We start from the raw sequence: 27,887 nt of genomic DNA, 5'->3' as shown, positions 1-27,887 counted from the left end.
GCGCTGCCGTAGACAAATGCCTTCAAATGGTGGCCAAAGCTTCACGTGGAGGGGGAGTTGACTACGTGTTCGGGATCTAGAGATAGGGAGATGTATGCTACGGGCGGCGATTATCCATGAGAGAGGCTCCAGACGGGATGAGCTGATCGAAGTAAACAGGGAAAGGGCCATCTGAGAGGTAGCAAGACTGCGATCCGCTCATGGGTCATGGCCTCAATAGAGAGAACAGTAGAAGACGAGGTGTCATAAGCTCCAACCGATCTACCTTCTTCCACTTGGAGGACAAGCCGGCGCACGCGGATGACCAGTTGCGCCCACAACCCGTCAGGAGGCCCTCCTCTCCGTTTTGTCCGTTGCTCCAGTGGTAACCACCGCCACCGCAACTAATGGCGCATCTCTCTCGTTCTCTTCAGTTCTGCCTATCCCTCATCCATACTCGTGCAGGTTCTGGTCACGGCAGCTGAAGTTTAGTCATCTAGGGCCAGTCGGGAGCCCAAGAACGTGGCACGGTGCACATCACATTGTGGAAAAAGAACAGGACAAACGAACTGAGGATGCAGTTCAGCCTATTCAGCAAGGAACCAAAGGATGTAGTAGTCATTCTTAATGGCCAGTGATGTGGTGTCTGCTGGGCAGCAGGTCAAGAGATTAGGGGCTCAAGGAATTGAGACCAATGCAGCGCTCATGTAGCATCTCCTTTCTCTATTTTCTATGGGCAAGGAATGAATCACTCTCATATTTTTCTCTCACCCTGTTGCTTTCCAGTTTTATGTATCTATTTCATGCATGTCAGATGTTCGAAGAAATACATGGGAGAAGCACCATCTCAATAGGAATCATAAGGTTAATCAATCTAACCAAAATTATGTGAGTTTACCTTTCTGTCTTCATGAGTAGTTATTTTGAGATTCATGGATAAACCTATTTTGTCTGTTGTATTGAAATGTACAAATATGGTGCAGAACAAATCGACATCCCAAGGCATAAATACTGAAATAGAGTACTACCATACATGCAAGGAGTTACCCTGAACTGCACCATATGGTTTTTCCTTACTATTCACTCTGTAATAAAAGATGACACTAGCATTTGGCCCTCTTGATCTTCAAAGGCTTGAGGGGCAATTCACTCACTAGAACATTGTCACCTGATATGTGCCAGTTGACTAATGGTACTTGTAAATTCTATGCTTACTTCGAGATGTTGATTCATATCTTCCAAACTAATCTTATCTACACTGATAATTATTGAAAGTGCATGGAGCCCCCATGTGTGGTTTTGGTAATTAATGACAATCCCTATTGACTAATGTTTGCATTGAGTTATATTTGTAGGAGTTGTCCATAGGCAATTCTTGAACCATATGTTGGCTTCAAGGTTGCAATAAGAAGAATTTGATGAAGGATATCAAGTGTCAAGTATGTCTTGAAGATGAAGATGAATGTCAAGTATGTCTTGAAGATGAAGATGAAGTGAGCCCTAGAGTTACTTCAAGACATCAACATGATGAAGAATGAAGAAATGAAGTGCAAGTTCAAGATGAGCCATCTCGAAGAGGTCCTTTGCTTGAGTCTTGCCATCCATATGGTGATCATGGATATGTGAAGATGCACCGAAGAAGAAGCTATCCCATGGTGGATTATGGGGGAGCAATCCACATGGTGGTCATGGTTATGTGAAGATGCGCCGAAGAAGAAGCTCTCCCATGGTGGATTATGGGGGAGCAATCCACAAGACTTCGTCAAGCAAACACAAGAAAGAAAGGCGTTCCATCTTGTTGAGGTCAAGATCGTCGTCATCGAGCTCAAGTGTAATGCGCAAGTATAAGGTTTGCTCTTGATAGGGTTTCTTTCTCACCGGTCTCATAGTGTAGTTGGAGACCGGTTTATAGTTTAGTTGACGTACTATCAAGAGGGCTCTCGAGTGAGTAACTCGATCGGAGAGAGCTCAAACCTTTGCATCCTTGCATCATCTTTCTTGGTTGTTATTTGGACCTTATCCATGTGATGTTTTAGAGCTTGTGCTTATTCTCATGACAAGCTCTAGTTCATCGAAAACGGATTTCGCATAGATCACTTGTTGCGTTTTCGAGTTTGGTTCATCATCTTTCTTGGTTTTATTTGGATCTTATCCATGTGATGTTTTAGAGCTTGTGCTTATTCTCATGACAAGCTCTAGTTCATTGAGAATGGTTTTTGCATGGGCAACTTGTTGCATTTTCAAGTTTGGAAGTTTTACCGGTATGTCTTTTTTAGATAGGTCAAACCTTTCATCATTTGTTTCTATCCTCCCTTGTTGGACTATGATGGTTTCCTGCATGATCTTGTAGAGCTTGTTCCTAGCTTCAAAACAAGCCCAAGATCATCAAAATCGGAGTCCAGATGCAAAAGTTATGCCCGTTTTAGTTTTGGTGATTCTGCAGTTTTCTGGGGGGCGGATAATCTGGCCCGAAGGCCAAAACATGGACAATATCCGGCCAAATATCTGGCCCGAGCCAGGGGCGATTTCGGGGGGCGGATAATCCGGCCCGGGGGCGGATAATCCGGCCCGGGGGCGGATTTTCCGGCCTGGGAGGCCCCAAACGGTCATATTTCGTTGGGAGGGGGTATATAAGACCCCCTTCTTCCTCCTTGGGCTGGTTGGTTCACTTTCTCTCTCTCCCCTCCATTGTTGTACTTCAAAGCTTGCCCTAGTTCTTGATTCCTCCCATGATTCTTGCATATTCTTGAGGGAAAAGAGAGAGGAGATCTAGATCTACATTTCTACCAATCAAATCCATCTCTTTGTGAGTGGAACTCTCTAGATCTTGATCTTGGTGTTCTTTGTGAATTCCTTTGTTCTTCCTCTCTTATTCCCCCAATAGATTTTGTAGCTTTGTTGGAATTTGAGAGAGAAGGACTTGAGCATCTTTGTGGTATTCTTGCCATTGCATTTGGTGCATCGGTTTGAGTTCTCCACGGTGATTCGTGGAGGTGAAAGCAAGAAGGTTGTTACTCTTGGGTTCTTGGAACCCTAGACGGATTCTAGGCCTTTGTGGCATCTTAGTGGTGTTCTTGGGGACTCCAATTAAGTTGTGGAGAATCTTCAAGGGCAAGGCCTTTGTGGCATCTTAGTGGTGTTCTTGGGGACTCCAATTAAGTTGTGGAGAATCTTCAAGGGCAAGGCCTTTGTGGCATCTTAGTGGTGTTCTTGGGGACTCCAATTAAGTTGTGGAGAATCTTCAAGGGCAAGGCCTTTGTGGCAATTTATTGGGAGCCTCCAATTAAGTTGTGGAGATAGCCCCAAGCTTTGTGCGGGTTCGGTGACCTTCCTAAGGTCCCATAGTGGATCGAGGACATCCCTTTTGGTGGGAATTCTCGAGGAGAATACGGTGGCCCTCGTGCATTTGGAGTGACTTGTCCTCCACACCGCTCCAACGGAGAGTAGCACTCGCAAGAGTGTGAACTTCGGGCTACATCGTTGTCTCCGCGTCACTTCGGTTATTCCTATACCCGAGCTCTTTACTTATGCACTTTACTTTGTGATAGCCATCGTGCTTGAAGTTATATATATATATCTTGCTATCACATAAGTTGCTTGTCTTGCTTAGCATAAGTTGTTGGTGCACATAGGTGAACCATTGCTTAGAATAAGTTGTTGGTGCACATAGGTGAACCATAGTTTATAGGCTTTGGGCTTGACAAAGTAAACGCTAGTTTTATTCCGCATTTGTTTAGCCCATCTCGTAAAAGTTTTAAATCGCCTATTCACCCCCCCCCCCCCCCTCTAGGCGACATCCGTGTCCTTTCAATTGGTATCAGAGCAAGGTCTCTCATTATTAGGCTTCACCGCCTTGAGAGTAAAGATGTCAGTTAGGGGATTAGCGCACAATAACTTGTTTATATTTGATGGCACAAATTATGATCTATGGAAAATTTATGTGCTTAAAATCTTACGGGGTATGTCCCCGGACATGGAGCAATATCTTGGCATGGGTTTTTATTCTCCTAAGGATCCTCAAAATTTATCTCTTGAGGAGGAGAAAAACTCTTGCCTCGATGCTCTTGCTTCTCATGTGTTTTCCATTGTTGTGAGCAATGTAGTTACTTCTTCAATCATGCCTTTCGGGAGCGCTCATGAATTATGGACAAAGCTTCAAGACAAATATGATGTGTCCAATATTATTGAGGATGATTGTATTGCTTCCACTTCCGGCCGTGATGAGTCCTCATCTTCATCCACTTCACCAAAGTGTGGTAAGACACAAGGTAATGATATGGTGAGTGGTGATGAAAATTGCAATGTTGATATTGAGCTTACTATTGATGATTCCTCATCTCTATCTCATTGCAATGGTTCATCTTTGGACTTAAACACATCTAGCACTAGAAATGATTTACATGCTTGTGTTGATAGTCCTTGCATATCATGTGTACGTTGCTTGAATAAATCTAATGATGATATGCTTGCTTTGTCTTGTGGCCATGATAAAAATGCTTCTATTTCCTCTAGTTGTTGTGTGACTAACATTGTAGAGGAAACCAAAGATTCTATTGGTCAAGACAAGATCTTGAAAGGAGCCTCAAGTAACTCCTCATCTTTATCTCACGGTCCTCATATATGCCTTATGGCCAAGGGTTCCATGGTACCTCCTACCATGGAACCTAATATGTCTCGTGGTGATAAGGATGAGGATGAATATGAAGAAGAGGATTGGGTTGTCTCTCTACGCGATAAGGGTGAGAGCGTATTCAAGGTTATTTGCAAAGATAAAATTGCTAGCACTCACTTCTTTGAAATCTTGACTATCGCTATTGAGAGCCAAAAACTTATTTGGATGCATGAGAACACCATTGATAAAAAGGGTGCTCTTGAACGAGAGTATGCCAATGATGTAGCATCCCTAAAGAATGACCTTGCAGAAGAACAAGAGACCATAGCTGTCGGGGGGAAGACCCCGGGTAGGGCAATGGACGCGGAGCAGCCGGCTGGCCACTGGCCGGCTCGCGGCAAAGGCCGGCTGAGGAGCAGCCGGCTGGCGCCGTGGCCGGCTGGTCCGGAAGCCGGCTGGCTCTAGGTCCTAGTCGGCCTGGCTACGGCCACCAATGCTGTAGCTGGGCCGGCTTCTACAAGCCATATCCGACTGGGGGTTTGTACCTCAGACCGACTCGAGGCTGGCGAGTCTTGCACTGGAAGGAACCGGGTTGGTGATCCGGGTTCCCAAAGTCCACGCTGACTTCATCTTCCGTAAAGCGCGGGGCACTGTGGAGCAATAGTGCCACGCGCCGGACAGGCCATCATGGTCTACGTCGAGCCGTACAGGCTACAGTGGCTGACGGCGACAGGGACACCTCCTCTCCATACCGCTGACCTTGGCAGCCGGATGGGACAGGCCACGACGCCTCAACAGCTCCTGACGTCACCGCCTCGGGAAGGAGCGGAAGCCGGAGCCGGCCAAGCCGGCCAGTAAACTATAGGGTCTTATATGTAAAGTGCCGGTGCCTATATAAGCCGCACTACCCCCTCTCGTGCAGGGGATCGATCATTCTCACTTCATTCTACCTTTAGCGCTGCCCTGTGAGAGAGACCATCGTCTCCCTTAGCCTCCCAGGAGCAGCCGGACACAGCTCTAGGAGCACCATTGTATTGTGTGATCATCATATACACTCATAGCAGGAGTAGAGGTTTTACCTCCATCGGAGGGCCTCGAACCTGGGTACGTCGCCGTGTCGCTCGTCCCCATACCAGCATCCGGATACCGCCGTGAGATCCCTCAGGAACCACTTCGATTAGCCACCCTATGGCATATGCCGTGACGATACCACGACATTTGGCACCCACCGTAGGGCCTTCAGCATCCTCGGCCGGTGTCTTCATCCGGACGGGCCTCACCATCACCACCGGCGAGCGAGTCGCTTCAGGCTTGATCTGGAGATTCGGCTCCCTCGACTGCGTCAGCGACAACGCTGGCTGCTTCGCCGACCAGCCCTTCCCAGCCGGCGGCAGCATCATCTCCTTCGGCGGCCACGACGTCTACGTCGCCACCGTCGCACCGCCGCGCTACCCGCGGCAGGTGCTGCGCTGCGCTAGCCCTCCTCTGCGAGCCGGCAGCAGCGCTCACGCCAGCCCCGCCGTCGTGCAAGTCATGATGGCTGGCGACGAGCTCCCCACCAAGAACCCGCGCACCCGCGGCCCCAACCTGGAGCGCAACGTCGACCCCAATGCCTCCGGCTCGGGCCCAAAGGCGCCACCTCCACCGTCCCGGCTGGATGAAGTCCGGGCGAAGCTGAGCACCCCGCTCACACCAGGCGGCGACCCCACCGCCATCGAGGCAGATTTGGAGGCGCACCGCCAGCTCCTCCTCAAGCAAACAGAAGAACTGGCTGCTGCTAAGCGCCAGATGGAGATCACCCAGCGCGAGTACAACCGCGCCCACGGCCTCACTCCAGGCGGCGACGAGCCAAGCCGAGCCGGCCACATTCGCCGCAGGGGCCGCGACCTCGGCGTCGAGATCGCCCGCGACGGTGCTCCTTCGCCGGCTCCGTCCGCGGAGCTACCCGTCTACAACACCCCCGACAAGAACATGCGCGCGGCACAAGCCGCCGCAGAAGAGCTGAACCGCCTTGAAGGCGAAGAGTTACGCCGCCAGACCAAGCGGGTGACTGAGCTGCTCAACGCAGCCACCAGGCAGGCGGCTGACCCCAGGCATGTCAATGCCCCCAGAGCTTCTCACGCTCGTGGCGCTGCAGGCAACGACAGGGAAGGCGCCAGGGACACGGCCGAGTCCGCCTCCCCAGCCCCAAGCCGGCACCGTGACTCCCGGGCCACGCACGCAAGCTCGGTGACATAGGCATCCCAAATGGGCCTGCCGAAGATAGTACCCGGGGTTTAATGAAGGCCCAATACCCGAAGAATAAGAAGATTCGGGAGCCCAAGATATATTAAGGAAAGTTAGAGTTGTAATAGGAAGTGTTATTTGTAAATCTGGCGGGATGAGTTAGAAACCGTCCCGGACTCTGTAACTTGTACAAAACGAAACCCTCGGCTCCGCCTCCTATATAAAGGGGGAGTCGAGGGACGAAGAGTTAATCGAATCATTGTTACAAACCCTAGTTCTCATAGTCGTCGAGTACTTTTCGGCTGAAACCTTCGAGATCTACTTACCCTCTACTTCCAACTAAACCCTAGCCTACAATCCATAGGCATTGACAAGTTGATACCTTGTCAATTGGCGCCGTCTGTGGGAACTAGAGGCGTAAGGATCTGATCTCGATGGCACGTTCAAGATCTTCGACATCGTCAACCGCAAGCAACACAATGGATCGAGGTAAACAGATCGCTGCTGGTCTTGTCGATTTTGTTCCTCACCCACCCTCCCGTTTGGATGCATATGCGTATCTGGCGGAGCCCATGGAGATGACGTTCGGAAGGTTTCACTTTCGCGTCGAGAAGGAAGGATCGTATCGTGTCGAAATTCCGATTTCGTCGGGATCGTCGGCGGTCGATTCCGATTTTTCAAGCTACACATCTTCAACCGAGTCAGGAGAAGAAGAAACTCCGTCGACACGCTACGTCAGCACCAGAGCAAGAGAGAAACTCGCCAAGATCTTCAACGACATGTCGTTTGAGTCATCTGCGGACTCATATATAAGCGATGGCTCAAGCGATGTCGACAGTTACGACTTCATCGACAAATCTATCACAGTGGGCAAGGTCTTCATCAATCTCAACGATGATGTCACCAAACCCAACATAGATCTGAGTACAAAGTATCATCAGATTTATGCCATTGAAGATCAAGAGGAAACATCTGGGGCTTTCGACGATCTGGGAAATCCATACGTCGATCCCTCCAATCTGCGACAAGGCCTGGGCAATAAATACGTCGGGCCGCAGCCACGAGACAGAGTTCAGCTTTCGCAAGCAGCGTGGGATAGAGCCGCGAGAGCTATGAACGGTTCAGAACCAATGGCCACCACGGCCACACCAGAAGAATTGCAAGCATATCAATATAGGCTCGCACGAGCTGCAAGAGAATTGGAAAAACAGACAGCTGAGTTAAACAGAAGAAAGGAGGCAGCTTCTGCATCTAGCAGGAGGAGGGCAGACTTAAGTCGACAATCTAGAACTTCGGGTGATAGCCACAGGGAGGCGCGGAACAGAGCAAGATCAAGGTTGCAACATATACCCGAAGCAGAAAGAGAGCACTTGGTCCAAAACCTCGACATGTCCTTCATGTCGATAGATACAAGAGGAAACATCATCCCTAAGACAACAGAGGCTGGGTATATGGCGACACATGCTTTTATCCTCGCATCTAAACCACCTCCAGGTGATCCAAGGGAAACACTATACAATATGGCGGTAGCAGGAGTTGGAGCTATGGGGACAGCGTTTGTATCAACGCCTCCCGAAGGAGCGGCAAGGCAAAATAGTCCACGACCTGCAGCAGCAACAGCGGCAGCACCTGAAGGACCAAGTGGAGCAAGAGACACAGCAGCACAAGCAAGGGTCGACAGAGCGCGGCAAAGCAGAAGGGATCATCGGCAATCTCCGGAGCTTAACGACGAAGATATGTGCGGCTTACCATGCTTCACGAGGAGAGTCCGAAAAACTCGAGTCCCTTCAGGATTCAAGTTACCCGACAACTTCAAGAAGTTCGACGGCCTTCAAGATCCAGAGGATTGGCTAGTTGATTATCTCGAGACAGTGAAGCTCACAGGAGGAACCAGGGCAACAGCTATGCAAAGCATCCAGGTGCATTTGAGTGGAGCCGCACGATCTTGGATAAAGAAACTCACTCCAGGATCTATCGACAGCTGGGAAAGTTTCGAGGACGTGTTCGTCAAGAATTTCAGATCCACGTGCAAAAAACCTGCGTCGTTAGAGGAGTTGAGAGCATGTCGATAAAAGCCGGATGAGTCAGTGAGAAAGTATATCCAAAGGTGGAATATCATCAAAAACTCGGCAGAAAATATATCTGACGAGAGAGCAATAGATGCGTTTGTCGCAGGAATCAGGCGTGGAGATTTTGATGAGGACTTGGGAAGGACCAATCCAAAGACAGTATCCGCGTTAATGGAGATAGCAAACAGATGGGCAGATGGAGAAGACGCTGTCCACAACAAACGGCATAGGTCGCCAGAGGAGGACCGTGGTCGAAACTATCAACCGAGGCGACGATTCCCTCGGCAGTACCCGAACTATGACGCTCCAGGGCAAATTTCGGCAGGTTTTCGGTCAAACACAGGAGGAAGCAACAGAGATGATTATCAGAGAAGCAGTGAACAGCGAAGTGATAACAGGGATGATTCTCGCAATAACAGGCAAAATAGCGGGCCTAGGTTCCCAAGGCCTTTCGTGTCCCCTGAAGAGATGATGAATGGGCCGTGTCAAATGCACTTTTTCCTCGACAGCAACGGTAAAAGACAGTCAGGGCACCTGCAGAAAGACTGTCGAAATTTTCAGGCAATGCTAAGGTATGCGGAGCACGCTAACGCGTGGGCAACACAGAGAAATCCTCGAGAACCCAGAAGCGAGATTCACTTGCCACCTCCTCCCGCGATTACAGACGACAATCGGCACCAGCTCAGAATAGCGGCAGCACCTCCACCACCACCTTATGTTGATCCTAACTCCAACGGAGCGGTGTCGATGATTCAGAAAGGAAGGCCATCCAATAGAGCTCAGAAAGTAATCTCACGACAGGTGTTTATGGCAGAAAAAATGCCTCCACCAACAGTTGAGTATCTTAATTGGTCAGGACAAGATATTGGCTTTACCATAGCAGATCATCCGCAGCAAGTTCCTCGACCAGGGCAGTCAGCACTTATTCTGCCAGCAGTTATCGCGGGATTTGATGTCTCTCGAGTGTTCATAGACGGCGGCAGCAGCTTAAACCTTATGTATGCAGATACATTGAGGAAGATGAACATATCCTTAGCAAACTTGAAACCAACAGACACAAGGTTCCACGGCATCACACCGGAGAAACCAAGTTATCCATTGGGGAAGATCAATCTCGACGTTCTGTTTGGGACCCGAGAAAATTATAGAATCGAGAGGCTGGAATTTGAAGTCGTGGATTTTCCGTCACAATACCACGCTCTGTTGGGACGACCAGCATATGCTAGATTTATGGCGGTGCCACACTATACATACCTGTTGTGGAGATTGCCTGGACCAAAGGGACCAATCACAGTTAAAGGAAGCTTTGCCTTAGCCGATAAATGCGACAAGGATTTTCATCGGCTATCAGAAACTTTCGGGATGCAAGCTGAGTATTTGGCGTCAAAAAGCATGACTGATTACGACGTACTGCCAGACGTTGGAAGGCCAAATAAAGAATCAACCTTCAATACCAGGAAAAATTCTAAGTAGGTGCAGATTCACCCGACAGACCCGAAAAAGACGACATCTATCGCAAACGACATGGATATCGCATAGGAAAGCGCGCTCGTCGAGTTCCTCCATGAGCACTGGAAAATCTTCGCATGGTGTCCAGCTGACATGCCAGGAGTACCCAGGGAACTTGCCGAGCACCACTTAAACTTGGATCCATTAGCGAGACCAATCAAACAACCTCTGCGGCGTTTTTCGGAACCAAACCGCAAAGCTATGCTATCAGAAGTAAATCGACTTGAGGAAGCTGGTTTTATCAAAGAGATATCTACAGAAGCCACATGGGTAGCTAACCCAGTGATGGTGCCGAAGAAACACACGACAGTCCTTCGCATGTGCGTCGACTTTACGTGTCTCAATAAACATTGTCCAAAGGATCACTTTCCCCTCCCGAGGATCGATCAAATTATCGACTCCACGGCTGGATGTGAACGTCTTTCCTTCCTGGACGCGTATTCTGGTTATAACCAGATCAGATTGAAAGAAGAAGACGAGGCCAAAACAGCGTTCATAACACCTTATGGCGTGTTTTGCTACAGAACAATGCCTTTCGGTTTAAAAAAACGCGGGAGCAACATATTAGAGGATGATGCAGAAATGTTTGGCGACACAGATCGGGAAAAACGTGCAAGTATACATCGACGATGTCGTCATAACATCAAAAGAGGGGGCAACACTGATCGAGGATCTCAAGGAAACCTTCGAAAACCTCAACAAATTCTGCCTCAAGCTGAACCCGACGAAGTGTTCCTTTGGCGTCCCAGCAGGAGAACTTCTGGGATTTCTAGTCTCAGCAAGAGGGATTGAAGCAAATCCCGACAAAATACAAGCTATCATAACAATGAGGAAGCCAACAAAGTTGAAAGAAATACAGCAGCTAATCAAGCGAGTCGCAGCTTTGAGCAGATTCGTCGCCAGGTTGGGAGAAAAAGCGTTACCATTTTACGCTCTAATAAAGCAAGGAGATAAATTCCAGTGGAACGAAGAGGCCGACAGAGCTTTCGAGGATTTGAAGCGCACAATCTCGACACCACCAATCTTGGTGGCGCCGAAGGAAAAGGAACCTCTCCTGCTGTATATTGCAGCCACGCCCCAAGTGGTGAGCACGGTGCTAGTTGTCGAAAGAGAAGAAGAAGGAAAACTCCATGGAGTACAGAGGCCAGTATACTTCGTCAGCGAAGTTTTATCGCCATCAAAACAAAGGTACCCTCAGTACCAAAAGCTAGCATATGGAGTGCTCACAACAGCACGAAAATTGCGCCACTATTTTTCGGCACACCCGATCATAGTGGTCAATGAAGCTCCCTTGTCAAATATACTAAACAATCCAGAAGCTACGGGTCGTGTCTCCCTTTGGGGAATAGAACTTTCCCCTCGGGATATCACGTATGAAAAAAGAAAAGCAATCAAGTCGCAAGTTCTGCCGGACTTCATCGAAGAGTGGATGGAGTTGCAAAACACAGGACCTCCAGACTTGTCAAGAACCTGGACCATGAACTTTGATGGGTCCAAAAGACTAGAAGGAGCTGGCGCAGGAGTAGTACTCATATCACCTGAAGGCGACAAGTTGAAGTACATCCTTCGGATGACGTTCCCTAACGCATCTAACAATGAAGCGGAATATGAAGCTCTCATACACGGGATGAAGATGGCGAAAGCTTGCGGTGCAACTCGATTAAAAATATTTGGCGACTCACAACTGGTGGCTCAGCAAGTCATGAACCAATGTGACGCAGTCAATGATAGCATGATGGCATACAAGGAGGTGTACAACGAGCTCGAAAAGTTGTTTGATGGATGCGAAGTAAATCATATTAGCAGATTGAGCAACGACGAAGCCGACGTTCTTGCAAACATCGGGTCGCAATGCCTTGCAGTTCCGCCAGGTGTATTTTGGGAAGAGATAACAGAGAGATCTACAAAATCAACAAAATCAAAAAAGAAGGAGAAGAAACCCTCGGGGGCTACCAAGGAAGAGCAAGAGGAAGAAGAAGATCAGGACCTGGTCATGGTGATACAGATACCATGGATGCAGACGTACATATCATACATCCTCAGGAAAGAAATACCCGATGATCTAGTTGAGGCAAGGCGAGTAATTCGACGCTCCAAAGCTTTCACGGTGGTCAAAGGAGAATTGTACAAGCGAAGTATTTCAGGCGTCCTGCAAAGGTGTGTCACACCCGAAGAAGGAAGAATAATTCTGAAGGATGTACACGAAGGAATATGTGGCCACCACGCAAGTAGTCGAGCTATTGCAGCCAAGGTATTTCGGGCAGGATTCTACTGGTTGACAGCAATCGAGGACGCCAAGGAAATAGTAAGAACTTGTGACGCGTGTCAAAGGTTTGCCGCAAAACCTCACTCTCCAGCAGCAGAATTAACACCAATACCATTGTCGTGGCCTTTTGCCCAATGGGGACTGGATATGGTGGGCAAGTTACACAAATCCTGGCCAGGAGGAAAAGAGTACATGCTAGTAGCTGTCGACAAATTTACAAAGTGGATAGAAGCGAAGCCGATAAATTCACCAGACGGAGCATCTGCAAAGAAAATTCATAAAAGGCCTCGTCTTCAGATTTGGAGTGCCCCACAGCATCGTCACAGACAATGGCAGTAACTTCACATCCCACGAGTTTAAAGATTATTGCGAAGAAGTGGGTATCAAGCTACACTTTGCGTCAGTTGCGCATCCGCAGACCAACGGTCAAGTCGAGAAAGCTAATGGAATCATCTGCAATGGCATTAAGAAACGCTTATTAGCGCCACTGGAGAAAGCTCGACACACCTGGCCAGAGGAGTTGCCCAGTGTATTATGGAGCATACGAACAACACCAAATACAGCAACACAAGAAACTCCGTTCTTCTTGGTTCATGGAGCGGAAGCAGTATTGCCAATCGAGATAGAGCATGACTCTCCACGAGTCGTAGAATATGATGAAGAGGTGTCGAGAAAAGCGCTAGAAGATGACGTCGATGCACTTGATGAAGCTAGAGATGAAGTACTGTCTTGGGTAACCAAATACCAACAGGACTTGAAGAATTACCACAGTCGACGTTTGCGGCCAAGATCCTTTCAGGTGGGAGACCTAGTTCTTCGGCTCACGCAAAAAAGTCATGAAAAACTCGAGTCACCATGGCTAGGCCCTTACATTGTCACGGAAGTAATCGGAGGAGGAGCATACAGGATAAAGGACAAGAAGACAGGGGTGGAGGAGCAAAACCCTTGGAACGTGGCGCAACTCAGGCGGTTCTATGCCTAGAGTTGAAATATAGTCCTTGTAAAACTTCAATGTACTGAAACGCCCGCGAGTTTTCAGACGCACTCTTTTCCTTTTTCGGGGCACCGAGTGGGGCCGGGAAAGGTTTTTAATGAGGCGGGCTCGCGGTGCTGCAATATAATAAAGATAGTGTCAATATAATTTTTCTTTATCGACATGTTCAAAGTCTCTGACCCGACGAATTTCAATATAGTTCATCGACAAAGAAAAGCCTTGCCTTGGTACTAAAATACCTCGTGAGTCAATGAAAATACAAAATAGTACTCAATAAAGAAGCTCGGGGGCTGATATTCGCCATAAATACATATTAAATAAATGCCTTGGTTCAAAACCTCGCAATATACAAATACAGTAAATAGCCACCGAAACACTCGGGGGCTAGACAAATATAGAAAAATAATGATTGCTTCACAATATAATCACAATCATGGGTTACAAAGAAGAGTTATCTACAAAGGAAAATAATTAGTCATGATTCAGTATGTCATCAAGGGTAATTCTGTTTTCTTCAGGAGCGGCGCCAAGAAAATCAGCATAATGACCATCGGCAAAAAAGTCGGCATCCATCCGAAGAAGGTCTTCAATCATTTCTTCGGCTACAGGCGAAACCTTCGTGTTAATTCGGTCGACACCAACTCTTCAGCGCTTTACCTTCTGATGGACTTTCGCAACAACTTGGGTCAGGTCAAGATTTGAGTGGCAGATCTGAAGCATGATAAGAGCAAATGCGCGCCGCTACCAGTTGAGCTTTGACAAAATCATGGATCCTGTGGGCATCCTTGAATTTCTCCATTAACTCGGGAAGAGTTTTTGGTTGAACGTTCCGAGGAAACATGGAATTATAAACCATGGACAGGGTCTTGGTACAGAAGTCAAGGAAATCGCGAGTTTGAGAGGCGCGATCTTGAAATCTGACAATCTGGCGGGTCCTCTCTGGGGTAGCCCAAAACAGAGAACCATGATCAAGGGAAAGGTTAACAAGGAGGTTCGTCCTAGTATTTACCCTCTCTTCTTCGGCAACAGCATCAGTAAAGGAACCTATTAAAACAACGGAGCAGAAAAATTTTAAGAGACGTAGCATGAAGACAGAAGATATTGAGGATGAAACAAGCATACCCGACATATCCGCACTGGCTTCATTCATCAACTCGAGCATGAAATTTTCTCGAGTAGTCGCCTTTTCAGCCTCGAGACGGCGATTTCCTTAGCAGCCACGGCCTCGCGAGCTTGCTGAAGTGCAATTTTTTCGGCTTCAGATGACTTGCGAGATTTTTCCATCATCACAAGTGTTTGCTTCTTTGCATACTGAAGTTGCTGCCGAAGTTCATCCAATTCTCGCGGCAAGGAATCTTCGACAGGTGTAGCATCAGCAAGAGTTCTCTTTGAGCGAGAAGAAGAAGGCGAAACATTGGAAGGAGTGGAAGATGGAGTGTAGTTATCAAATACCAACTGAAATTTAAAAGACAACATCAATCAACAAGCAAAAGATAGAGTTTTCATTAATCTTTCAGAATAATTACAAAGGCCTTACAGTGGAGCTAACGAAGTACGTGTCGCCAAATAACTACTTTGGTGACAAGAGCAAAAGAAACAGAGAAAGAAAAACAAGGAGGCATGCAACTAGACCTCCAGCCTTGATGAGCTAGGAGTCGAAGCTGGTTTGATCCCGAGATAAGCCAAGATTTTCTTCGTGTTGGGCTTGGCTGCCTTAATCAGGGACCTCCATCTTGGTTGCTCTATCTGATCGGTGTCGCCAACTTTTGTCCAATCAACAGTCTGTTGGATGTCAGCAACCAGAGCAACAGTGCTTTCGACAGCAATCTTCATATTTTCTTGGCGCATCTTCAGTCCAAGGTCTTCTGGTGAATTGAACATCTTGGCAAGGGTAAGGAAAGTCGGGGGCTCCTCTTTCTTCGGGAAGAAGTAAGGGAACAGCGCCGACAATCCCGCATTAGCATTTGCCACGCCTTCACGAATTTCGGACCCATGAAGCTCCAGATAGGAAAGTGCGTCAAGGAGAGGGTCATCGACAGGATTCTCCAGATCAAAATCTTGGTTTGTTTGGTCTGCCAAGGAAACAAAACGTTGGTCAACAACAAGAAACAGCGGTTCTCATAAAAATAGAAGGGATCAATAATATTACTGTGAGTGCGTCGACTTTGTGATTTCAGGCGATTGAGGATCCCCTGTTCGCGAGAAGCTTGTGCAGCTTTGTGCCCGTTTAAGGCAGATGCAGCATCCTCAAGTCTTTTCTGCAGTTCCTCGACACTAGCAGCTTTTGCTTTGGCTTCATCAGCCTCGGCCTTGGCTTCGCTAGCAACAAGTTCGGCTTTCTTGCGAGCCGCCTCACTTTGCTCAAGTTTTTGAGCAAGTGCGTCGGCACGTTTGTTGGCCTCTGCAAGTTTCTCTGTCGAGATATATAAAAAAAAAGAAGAAGGATCAAAAATCGTGACAAGCAACAGGAGCAAAAAGTCAAGAAAAAACGGCAAGTATAAAAGTTGATTACCTTCGGCTCTGCTAGCATACTCACGGTACCCAATAAATTGGGATCCGATGCGGAGAAGCTCTTTGATCATGGGCTGTTAAAGAAGAACACAGCAAGAGAAACATCGGCATGAAAAAGAGAGTGAAGGCGTGAAAAAGCAAAATAGAGGAAATATAGATATCGACAAACTTACATCATCTAAGAGCAGAGTCGACGAGCTGCCCAATTGAGGGGCAGGTTCAACAATTGTTTCAATCCTTGTCCTTTTTGGTGAAGGAGCAAGGGGGCTTGCTGGCGGAGTTGTGGTGACGACGTTTTGTTGAGGGGGCGAGGATTCTTCTCCTTCAACTAGCGTGTCTGAGGCAAGTACAGTATGTGACGTGCTTGTCTGAGGAGCCACGTCAACAGTTGGTACTTCTTCCTCGTCATCACTGTTGATCAAAAATCGGCAGCATAAAAAGCAAGACAAGATAAACATCTCGAGTACAGAAATAGGGAGAAATAAAGATGACTTACGAGCTGACGAGGGATTCAATATAAGGATCATAAGCTGCCTTCAGATGAGAAGGAACAACTTTTTCAGCCTTAGAAGTGCCAGAATCCTCGGCATCATTCCTTTTCCTTTTGTTCCTTGGGGAAACAGCAGGAGGAAGGGATTGTGTCGACTCGCTGGCTTCAGATTCAACTTCTTTTTCATGGGAAGTCGCAGATTTGTGAGAACCTGCGACTTCACTTTCAGGAATAGAAGAACCTTGGGTGTCTTCGGCAACGATAGCCTGTTCTTCGACTTCTCCATCCTCAGGAAGAGGAGGAAGGGAAGCCATAGTAGGATGGTTCTGCAAGAAAATAGCGACAAAAGAAAAATTAGAGAGATATCAATATAATGAGATGCAGGGAAAAGTTCGGAACAAGACAGAAACTCGAGAAGACAAAATACCTCGGGGAGAGGATTGGCGGAGCTGTATGGTTCCACGCGACAAGAGGAGGGAATAGGATCCTTCTTGGCCAAGCGGGAAACTCTTCGAATCAACTTTTCCAAGTCCTTTGCAGAAAGATCACTGGAGATTCTATTGGCGTCGTTTTCACCAGAATACGTCCAAAGGGGATTTTTGCGAGCCTGAAGAGGCTGCACTCTAATCCTAAGGAAGTAGGCAGTGATTTGAACACCAGATAGTTCTTTGCCTCGAGTATTTTGAAGCTGATGAATACGAGACATAAGTGCTTCTGTCGCCTTTTTCTCTTCTTCGGAAGCTTCAGCGTCCCAGGAGCGGCGGCGTTGAATTTTGGCACTTCCGTCGAAAGGGACTATGTTGTGTTCCACAGAGTTGGCACTTTCTTCGTGTATGTAGAGCCACCTTTTGCGCCACCCTTGGACAGAATCAGGAAATTTGACGTCGAAGTAATCAACGTCAGTTCGGACACAGATAACAACGCCGCCTATGTTATAAGTGGCGTTGTGGGAGCCATTGCGGCGGAGGCAGAAAATGCATTTCCACAGAGCCCAGTTAGGAGGGATTCCAAGGAAGCATTCGCACAGCGTGATAAAAATGGAAATGTGGAGGATGGAATTGGGGGTCAACTGGTGCAGTTGAATCCCGTAAACAAAAAGAAGGCCACGGAGGAAATCGTGAATTGGGGCAGAAAGGCCGCGGATGAGGTGATCAACGAAACTAACCCGGTACTCCATTGGAGGGTTTGGGTAGCTTTCTTCGCTGGGAAAGCGGATGGCGTCCTCTTTCTTCATCAGGCCAAGTCTCTTCAGCGTGTTGACGTCTTGGTTGGAGATTTTAGATCTCTCCCACTCAAGATCTTCAACGGCCATCTTGGACTCTGGAGTGCTGTGGCGAGTGAGTCGCGTGCGCGGTGGCATCAACGACACTGGAAAAAGCAATGTTCGTGAGTGCGGAAGATCAAAGAGAGTTGGGCGCAGGGGAAGTTTTTGCAAAGAGGAACAGATGTGCGGCGCAAGCGAGGGAGTGAACGGAGGTTGAAGAAAGGTTTATATAAGAATCGGGCGAAGCAATGCACCGTTGGATGAAGAAATCGTGTGGTGAAAAAAGATCTTCTAGATAAAAGGGTAAAAAGGTATTTTTACTGAGATAGGCGTTACCGTACGTGCGCCAGCAAAAGCGGAGGACGTGTGTCCCCCACTTGCACGACGTGTCAACGTGGTGGAAATAATGGACCCACAAAACAGAAAAATCACGACTATTAACAGAGATGAAGTAAATTTGATTAAGGGAAGCATGCCGACAAGAAAAATAAAAGAAGATTGGCGACAGGAGAAGTTATTAAATACTTCGGGAGCCTTTGATCAAATACAAGTTTTTGCCCAAATGCTCGGGGGCTACTTTGATAAAAAGTAAAATTTCGAGTATGGCAGTATAGAAATTGCGGGAGCCTACAACCAAGCACAAGTCCTTGGCTGTAGCCTCGGGGGCTACTCCCATCGGGAGCGCTGTTCGCGCACCCGAGAGATAAAAAAAAAAAGATCATATTGGGAAATAATGACAATATAGCGACAAGGTGGACTAAAATGTTGAGCCTACAACCAAGCACAAGTTCTCGGCTGTAGCCTCGGGGGCTACTCCCATCGGGAACGCTGTTCGCGTGCCCGATGAAATTAAAAAAGAAAAGATAGAAAAGCAAGAGAGTATATTTCGAGTTATAATTAACTCTACATATACTCCCATCGGGAGAGCAATATAAGTCATATGTGACTCGATAAAATGTGCCATTCCAACAGCCGGAAAAGCACTCGACAATATATTCTCAGAACGCCAAAGTTGCGATCAATTTCTGAATGCCGCAAATTTGCGAAGGTAAGACCCCAGATCCGTTCTGCTGGGCGTGGCATCGCCGAAGACTGCGCTCTGCTACTTTTATCCGTATCAACAGATACGAAGAAAAATCCTAACGGACGCGTTAGGTACTCGATAAATTTGACTGGGACTCGACAGAATGGTAAGACCTTAAGCGGCACCTGTCGAAGTTTACACCAGTATCCCGAGATCATGTCCAGGGACGTGGTCTTGAAGTAGGTTTTTGGGGATTGCCACTAGAGCAGTTAACTAGTACCTGATCCGTCAGATGAACTAGCCCCAACTACCAGTATCCCTGTACAATATAGAATTTTATGTGAAGAAATATAAAAAAGTTAAAGCTCTTGAATAAAAATAAAACAGTGGAGATTTTCCCTGACTCTACGATTCAAGCAAAATCTCGGGGGCTACTGACATAGGCATCCCAAATGGGCCTGCCGAAGATAGTACCCGGGGTTTAATGAAGGCCCAATACCCGAAGAATAAGAAGATTCGGGAGCCCAAGATATATTAAGGAAAGTTAGAGTTGTAATAGGAAGTGTTATTTGTAAATCTGGCGGGATGAGTTAGAAACCGTCCCGGACTCTGTAACTTGTACAAAACGAAACCCTCGGCTCCACCTCCTATATAAATGGGGAGTCGAGGGACGAAGAGGTAATCGAATCATTGTTACAAACCCTAGTTCTCATAGTCGTCGAGTACTTTTCGGCTGAAACCTTCGAGATCTACTTACCCTCTACTTCCAACTAAACCTTAGCCTACAATCCATAGGCATTGACAAGTTGATACCTTGTCACTCGGGCCGGCCGAGCCACCAGCCGAGCGGCAGCAGCCGCAGCCGGCCTCCCCCAAGCTGGAACCAGGAGCAAGACTCCGAGCCCCGCCGCCAGCACCGGCCGGCTCCAGAAGCAGCCGGCACACGCCAGCCGGCACGTTCCCGGCTGGGCCCCCGCATCGAGCCCACCGACGCCAGAGACCGCCTCGACCGGCTGGTCGAATCCCGCATTGCGGAAGAAGAAGCTCCAGCCGGCCCAAAGTGCTTTGGCCCACGCATCATCAACGAGCCCATGATCGACGGCTTCCAGCTCCCGCGCGACACCCCCAAGTACGACGGCACTGCCAAGCCGGAGGACTGGCTGCAGGACTACTCCACCGCAGTCGGCATCGCCAAAGGCAACAAGCGCTGGGCTGTGCGCTACTCCCCCCTCATGCTGCTCGGCTCCGCCCGCACATGGCTCAACAACTTGCCTGCCGGCAGCATAAACGGCTGGCTGGACTTCGAAGCGGCCTTCATCAGCAACTTCACCGGCTGCTACCGCCGGTCGGGTCGGCCCCAACAGCTTGAGATGTGCAAGCAGGGCCCGGACGAGACGGACCGCGCATACCTGACGCACTGGTGCGAGATGCGCAACTCCTGCGAGGGTGTGCACGAGATCCAAGCCATCAGCTTCTTCATGGGCGGCTGCCGGCCCAACACCATGCTGTGGCACAAGCTGCGCCGCAGCGAGCCCAAGTCCATGGCCGCCTTGATGGCCATCGCGGACAAGTACGCGCTGGCTGAGGAAGCCGGCAAGGCGCCGGCTGATGTTTCACCGGCCCCAGCAAGAAGGGACAACATCAAGTCGGCTGAGCACAAGCCGGCAGACGGCGCCTCTCATGGCAGCCGGCGGGACAACTACCGCGGCAAGCGTCACAGCGACCAGCCGGACCGCCGGTACGGCTCCGCCCACGTAGCCGCCGTGGCAGACAACGCGGCAGGCGGCAGCCGCCGCCAGAAGCAAGACCGGCAGTGGAAGCCGAAGTACACCTTCGAGCAGATGCTCGACTCGCCGTGCAAGTACCACAGCGGCAAGAACCCCTCCAACCACACCACCCGCGACTGCCACTTCATGAAGCGGCTGACAAGCGGTGAACCTCTCCCGCCTCCACCCCCGCCTCCACCAGCCGGCGGGCCGGGTGGCCAAGCCGGCGCAGAGAACGCCAACCTCGAGCACCACGAGGCTAACCAAGTGCACCATGGCGGCCGATATCTGGCCGAAGATGCTACCTACATCATCTTCACCTCCGAGCCCGAGGACAAAACGAGCCAGCAGAGCCGTTCCCTCGAGGTCAACGCGGTCATACCGCCGGTCTCCCAGTACCTAAACTGGTCAGAGCAGGCCATCACCTTTGATCGCCGCGACACACCGGCTGTCCTGCCGAAGCCGGGCAGCTACGCCATGGTCCTCGACCCCACCATCGGCACAACCCGGCGCAGCGTGCGTTTTTCGCGCGTCCTCATCGACGGCGGCAGCAGCATCAACATCCTCTACCGCGACACCGCCCGCAAGCTGTGCATCCAGGAGGCCGAGTTGTGCCCCACCCCCACCGTCTTCCATGGCATTGTGCCAGGCCATTGCTGCCAGCCGATCGGCCGGATCACGCTGGAGGTGATGTTCGGGAAGCCGGACCACTTCCGCACCGAGAGAATCGAGTTCGAGGTGGTGGACCTCATGAGTCCCTACCACGCGCTCCTAGGCAGGCCGGCCTTGACCAAGTTCATGGCGGTGCCCCACTACGGGTACCTGAAGATGAAGCTGCCTGGCCCCAAGGGGGTCATCACCATAGCCGGCGACTATCGCCGCTCCATGGACTGCGCCACGCAGAGCTCCAAGATGGCCCAGACGCTGGTCATCGCCACCGAGAAGCAGCTCATCCACGACGCCGTCGCCCTCGCCAAGGCCGCGCGGACAGACATGCCGGCTGCAGGCAACCCGGCTGGGACGACTCACTTCCAGCCGGCCGACAACACCAAGAAGATCCTGCTGGACCCGGCGCAGCCGGACAAGTACGTCACCATCGGTGCCGGCTTGAGCAAGAAATAGGAAAGCGAGCTCACCAGCTTCCTCCGTGAGAATCGGGACATCTTCGCATGGACTCCAAGAGACATGCCAGGTGTGCCGAGGGAGTTGGCTGAGCACCACCTCCACGTCCGGCCTGAAGCCAAACCGGTGAAGCAGCCTCTCAGGCGCTTCGCCGAAGAACGAAGGAAGGCCATCGGTGAAGAAATCGCCCGGCTGCTGGCAGCCGGCTTCATCATGGAAGTGCTGCACCCGGACTGGTTGGCGAACCCGGTCCTGGTTTTGAAGAAAAACGGCTCCTGGCGCATGTGTATCGACTACACCAGCCTGAACAAGGCGTGCCCGAAGGACCCCTTCCCCCTGCCGCGCATAGATCAAGTTATAGACTCGACTGCCGGCTGTGAACTATTGTCTTTCCTAGATGCCTATTCAGGCTACCACCAGATTCCTTTGAATCCGGCTGATCAAATAAAGACTTCGTTCATTGCCCCGTATGGGGCTTATTGCTACACGACTATGCCGTTCGGCTTGAAAAATGCAGGCGCCACCTACCAAAGGTGCATGCAAAAATGCTTGCAGGATCAAATCGGCAGAAACGTTCACGCGTATGTGGATGATGTCGTTGTAAAGACCAAGGAGACGACTACCCTCCTTGATGACCTGAGAGAAACCTTCACCAATCTGAGAAGATTCCGGATGAAGCTCAACCCGGCCAAGTGCACATTCGGCGTGCCGTCTGGCCAGCTCCTTGGTTACCTCGTCTCTCAGCGAGGGATCGAAGCCAACCCGGAGAAGATCAGTGCCCTGGAGAAGATGGAACTGCCGCAGTGCCTCAAGGACGTCCAGAAGTTCGCTGGCTGCCTGGCTTCCTTGAGCCGCTTTGTCAGCCGGCTGGGGGAGAAGGCACTGCCCCTGTATCAATTGATGAAGAAGGCGGACAAGTTCGTCTGGTCACCGCAGGCGGATGAAGCTTTCCGTGACTTGAAGCGCGTGCTCTCAACCGCGCCAATCCTTACAACGCCGGCTTCAATGGAGCCGATGCTGTTGTACATCGCTGCCACCAACCGAGTGGTTAGCGTTGTCCTGGTGGTGGAGCGCAAAGAAGACGGCAGGGAGCAGCTGGTCCAGCGTCCAGTCTACTACCTTAGCGAAGTGCTCTCCCAGTCGAAGCAAAACTACCCCCACTACCAGAAGGTCACCTACGACGTCTACATGGCGGCCAAGAAGCTCAAGCACTACTTCCAAGAGCACCCCATCAAGGTGGTTGCCACAGCGCCCTTGGCGGAAATCATCGGCAGCAAGGATGCCAATGGCCGGGTTGCCAAGTGGGCCCTGGAGCTAGCCGCCCACACCATCCTCTACGAGCCACGCACAGCCATCAAGTCGCAGATCCTCGCGGACTTCTTCGTCGACTGGGCTGAGATGCAATACCTGCCGCCTGTGCCGGATTCCACACACTGGAAGATGCACTTCGACGGCTCGAAGATGCGCAACGGCTTGGGAGCCGGCATCGTCCTCACCTCTCCCAAGGGAGACCGGCTGGACTACGTCCTGCAGATCCACTTCGCCGCATCCAACAATGTGGCGGAGTATGAAGCGCTCATTCATGGACTGAAGCTGGCCAAGGAGATTGGCGTGCGTCGCATACTCTGCTTCGGTGACTCCGACTTGGTCATACAATAAGCATCTGGCGACTGGGACGCGAAGGACGCCAACATGGCCTCATACCGCTTCCATGTCCAGTAGCTATCCGGCTTCTTCGACGGCTGCGAATTCCACCATGTGCCACGAGCAAACAACGAGGCGGCTGACGCCTTGTCCAAGATTGGCTCAACCCGGCAAGCCATTCCGCCGGGCATCGCCTTGGCGGTTCTCAAGAAGCCGTCCATCATACCGTCACCGGACTCGGATTCAATATTCGTGCCGGCTGACCCGGGGGCTGCTCAGCCGAACCCGGGGGCTTCATCGCCCAAGTCGGGGGCTTCAAAGCCAAACCCGCCGGCTACCACGCGAACCCGGGGACTTCTCAGTCCAACCCGGGGGCTTCCCAAACTCGGGGGCTAGCAAGCCGAACCCGCCGGCTAGCAAGCCGAACCCGACGACCATGCAGTCGAATCCGGAAGCTCCCATGCAGGAGGCCCTGTCGGTCAGCGTATTCGAGATAAGATGCGTACCTTCATGGGCACAAGAATTCCTCTCCTACCTCACCGACGGTGTCGCACGATGACGAGTCCAGGCCAGGCAGATTGAGAGAAGGGCCAAGGCCTATACAATCATCAACCACCAGCTGTACAAACGCAGCGTAAGTGGGGTGTTCCAGCGGTGCGTCGAGCCGGCTGAAGGGATTGAACTCCTACGGGAAATCCACCAAGGAGAGTGCGGACATCACGCCTCATCCAGAGCCATAGTGGCCAAAGCTTTCCGGCACGGTTTTTACTGGCCGACTGCGCTCAGAGACGCAGAAGAGTTGGTGAAGAAGTGCAACGGCTGTCAGCGCTTCGCAAAGAAGAGACACCAGCCGGCTTCCGCCTTGAAAACCATCCCCATCACATGGCCATTTGCCGTATGGGGCTTGGATATGGTAGGCCCATTCAGAACAGCGCGAGGTGGCATGACACATCTCTTGGTGATGATTGACAAATTCACCAAGTGGATCGAGGCCAAGCCAATCAAGAAGCTGGACGGCTCCACAGCCGTCACATTCCTCAAGGAAATCATTGTGAGATTCAGCTACCCCCACAGCATCATCACCGACAACGGCAGCAACTTCTCCCAGGGCATCTTCTCTCGCTATTGCGGGGAAATGGGGATCCGGATGGCCCTATCTTCTGTGGCGCACCCAGAGTCCAACGGACAAGTGGAAAAGGCTAACGGCTTAGTCCTAGCCGGCATCCGGCCCCGGCTGGTGGAGCCGCTTGAGCGAGCAGCCGGCTGCTGGATTGAAGAACTGCCCAATGTGCTGTGGAGCCTGCGCACAACGACAAACCGCTCAGTCGGCTTCACACCATTTTTCCTCGTATACGGGGCCGAAGCCGTCTTGCCAACTGATATCGAGCACGACGCGCCAAGGATCAAGCTCTACATAGAAGCCGAAGCCAAAGAAGCTCGCGAAGATGGAGTCGACCTGGTCGAAGAGGCCCGGCTGCTGGCTGCGTCCAGATCTACTATCTACCAGCAAAGCCTCCGACGCTATCACAGCCGGAAGGTCCAGCCCTTAGCATTCCGAGAAGGAGACCTAGTGCTCCGGCTGATCCAGCGGACAGCCGGATAGCATAAACTGTCATCCCCATGGGAGGGTCCCTTCATCGTGAGCAAGGCAGTAGGCAATGATTCCTACTATCTCATAGATGCCCAAGAGGCTAAGAAAAACAAGCCGGACAAGGCTGACGAGGAGACTAAACGTCCCTGGAATGTCAACTTACTCCGCCCATTTTACACATGAGAGCAGGAATGTATGTATCCCTTGTATCCCTTTTGTAAGCTATGAAAAAGCACGCGCCAAGAGCGCCGTTTCTGACAAGTTTTTCGCGTACTCTACTTCGTTCCGCCAATTGGCTTGAACCCTTTCACGCGGCCGGCTCAGTAACGTGATCCGGTTTCCGACAGCCGGCTTCCGACCCAGCTACAGACTGCAACCCGGCTGTCCGGCTGGCGGGAGTAAGGCCTAGGGAGCCGGCACGCGAAAAACGACTAAGGGAAAGAGTAAAAGCGAGTTGACTTGCAACTTTTCATAAAAGTGCCGGATTGCCGAATTCAGCTCGTTCGACCGAAATACTGTCGGCCTCACCCAGCGGCCCGCTTTTGATCCGGCGATGGATCGAAAGTCGGACGTACGACCGGCAAGAGCACAGCCAAAGAGTGGGGCGGATGGGAAAAAGCGAACGAGTTGAAAGAAAGCAACTCGGCATACAAATGATTAACAAACACATTAAAATGTGACATAACGAAAGGACGATAATATTCATACATATGCACCCGGCATCCCGGGGATTTAATAAATTGTCTTGGCAAAAGAACAACTGAAAGACAGGTAAAACTAAGCCGCGGCTGGAGAAGGACCAGCCGGAGGAGCGTCAGCGGAGCCGGCTGCCGGGTCGTCTTCGGGCTCGTCTTCCGCCTCCTCATCTTCCATGTAGTCCTCATCGGATGGAGGGTTCGGGTCCGCGACGAAGACGCCCTTGTCGACGAAGTCGGCGATGGCGCTGGCTCGGGCAAGGCGGGCGGTCTTGTGTTCGGCTGGGAGCTTGTCCTCCACGCCGGCTCGCCGGAACTCGAGCTGCCCCAGGTCCACCTCGTTGTACCAAGAGAGGACGAAGGACAGCGCCATGTCGGCACCAGCGCGCGTGGCCGACTCCCTCCAGTAGAGGAAGCGATCCGGCGCCCGTTCCATCAAGGAGGTGAGGCTGGAGATATCTTGCGGCACCGCCTCCGCGGGCCACAGCATCGGCACCAGCTCCTCAGCCGCCTTCCGAAGCTCCCAGCCAAGCTTGGTGATGGGCTCGACGCGGGCAGCCATGGACGCCATGTAGTCCTCCATGGTGAAGTACTCAGAGCTGCCCTCGCCAGTCGTCCGCCTCCTGGCATCGCGTGCAACGCCAACGGCCGCTAGCGCCGCATCCTGCGTCTCCGGGAAGGCCGCTACAAGAAGAAGCAAGTCAGAAATCATCGAAGCCGAAATAAGCTGAAAAATGCAAATTTTCGAAGTCCTAAGACAAAAGGAAAAGCCTGGCGGCAGCCGGCAAGAACCGACTGCCCCCAGCCCGAAGATGGAGATAGCGAAGAAATCAGAAGTTTCTGCCGCCGGCTGCCAACGAAAGCCGGCAGCCGACAGCCGAAAGCCGGCAAAGGGAAAGGAACGTAAAGATGCACTCACCCGACAAGCCGCGATCAAGCGCGCCAATCTCGTCCGTCCAGCGCTTGGCGGTAGCCGTCAGCTCCGTGGACTTGGTGGTGACCTCCTCCTGCAGCGCAAGGCGCTGCTTCTCCACCTCCGTCAGCCGCCAGCTCAGATCCTCCACCTTCTCCTTCTCCGCCGTCCGAAGGGAGGCAAGCTCGGTGAGGTGGTTCTGCTCAAGCAGACGCAGCCGCGTCAGCTCCTGCTCAGCCAGCTTGAGCTTGGCGGTGGCAGATCGGCCCGCCTCCTCGCTCTCGGCGCACTGGGCGCGAGCAGCCCGGAGATCCGCCTCCAGCCGCGGGACCTTGGTGGCTTCAACTGCGAGGCAACCGGAAAGAAACGTCAGCCAACGAAGACTAAAAAGAAAGAAGACATCGAGTCAGAAGAAGCAAGATCCTACCCTTGACGGTCGCAAGCTCGCGAGCCAAGTCGGCCCGGTCCAGCTTGGCCTTGTGGTAGTGGGTCACGGCGCGGTTGTACAGAGTGGTGCGCCGATCCATCACAGCCTAAGGAAAAGAGAAAAACAGTCAGCTAGGCGAAACCCGGACCGGCTCCAAGCAGCCGGCCCATGCCTCGGAGGGCTACCAGGACGACAACCAAATCAAAAAACAGATGAAGCTTACCTTGTCGGCTTCGTCCACGTTGGCAACGTTGGCCGCGGCCTCGGCAGCCCTGGCCTTGAGGTTGGCCTGCAGGCTGGAGAAGAACATCTCCACCGATGCTTGGCCGGGGTTCCCCTCCCGGCTGGTCACCTCGTAGGAGTCGGCGCGGAGCCACGCCTGCTCCATAGTGCCAGCCGAGCCAAGGCTGGAGTCGGAGGCGGATGGCACATGCAGAAGCATGGCACCCTTGGCCACGTGCAGGCCCTGCTGCGGCGCCGATGGGGCTCCCGTCCTCACCAACGCGCGCGAGTCGGCGCCCTCCGTGCGCACCGGCTCATCCCTTGCCGGCTCCTGCCTGGCCGGCTCCTTTGTCGTCGGCCCCGGCGGTGGTGACGCTCCGGGCGCAGCAGATGGCCCAGCCGGCGCGGCCGTCTCCGGCGCCTGAGGTGCCCCCTCCGGGCTCTCATCCAGCACCACCACGCTTGGCCTGGCTCCGGCTCCGGTCGCAGGGCGGCGCAGCCGCCGGCTCCGGCTCGCCGCGGGCGGTGCAGCTCTGCCGGCTCCGGCTCCGGTTGTGCGGCAT

General features: G+C 51.4%; 1 protein-coding gene across 1 annotated transcript; it reads right to left on the bottom strand.

The window, feature by feature from the left end:
• Positions 1 to 97: 97 nt before the first annotated feature.
• LOC127346686 (uncharacterized) lies at positions 98 to 27,887 on the bottom strand. Its single transcript, XM_071828923.1, has 4 exons — positions 27,792 to 27,887; positions 26,682 to 26,874; positions 25,983 to 26,446; positions 98 to 187 (listed from the first exon to the last, which is right to left on the bottom strand). Exons 1-4 carry the CDS (start codon positions 27,885 to 27,887, stop codon positions 98 to 100), a joined length of 843 nt encoding a protein of 280 aa, XP_071685024.1.

The sequence above is a fragment of the Lolium perenne genome, chromosome 4 (genome assembly GCF_019359855.2).
Source record: "Lolium perenne isolate Kyuss_39 chromosome 4, Kyuss_2.0, whole genome shotgun sequence".
Classification (NCBI taxonomy): domain Eukaryota; kingdom Viridiplantae; phylum Streptophyta; class Magnoliopsida; order Poales; family Poaceae; genus Lolium; species Lolium perenne.
The sequence above is the reverse complement of the archived record's forward strand: the minus strand, read 5'-3'. Positions and strand labels throughout refer to the sequence as shown.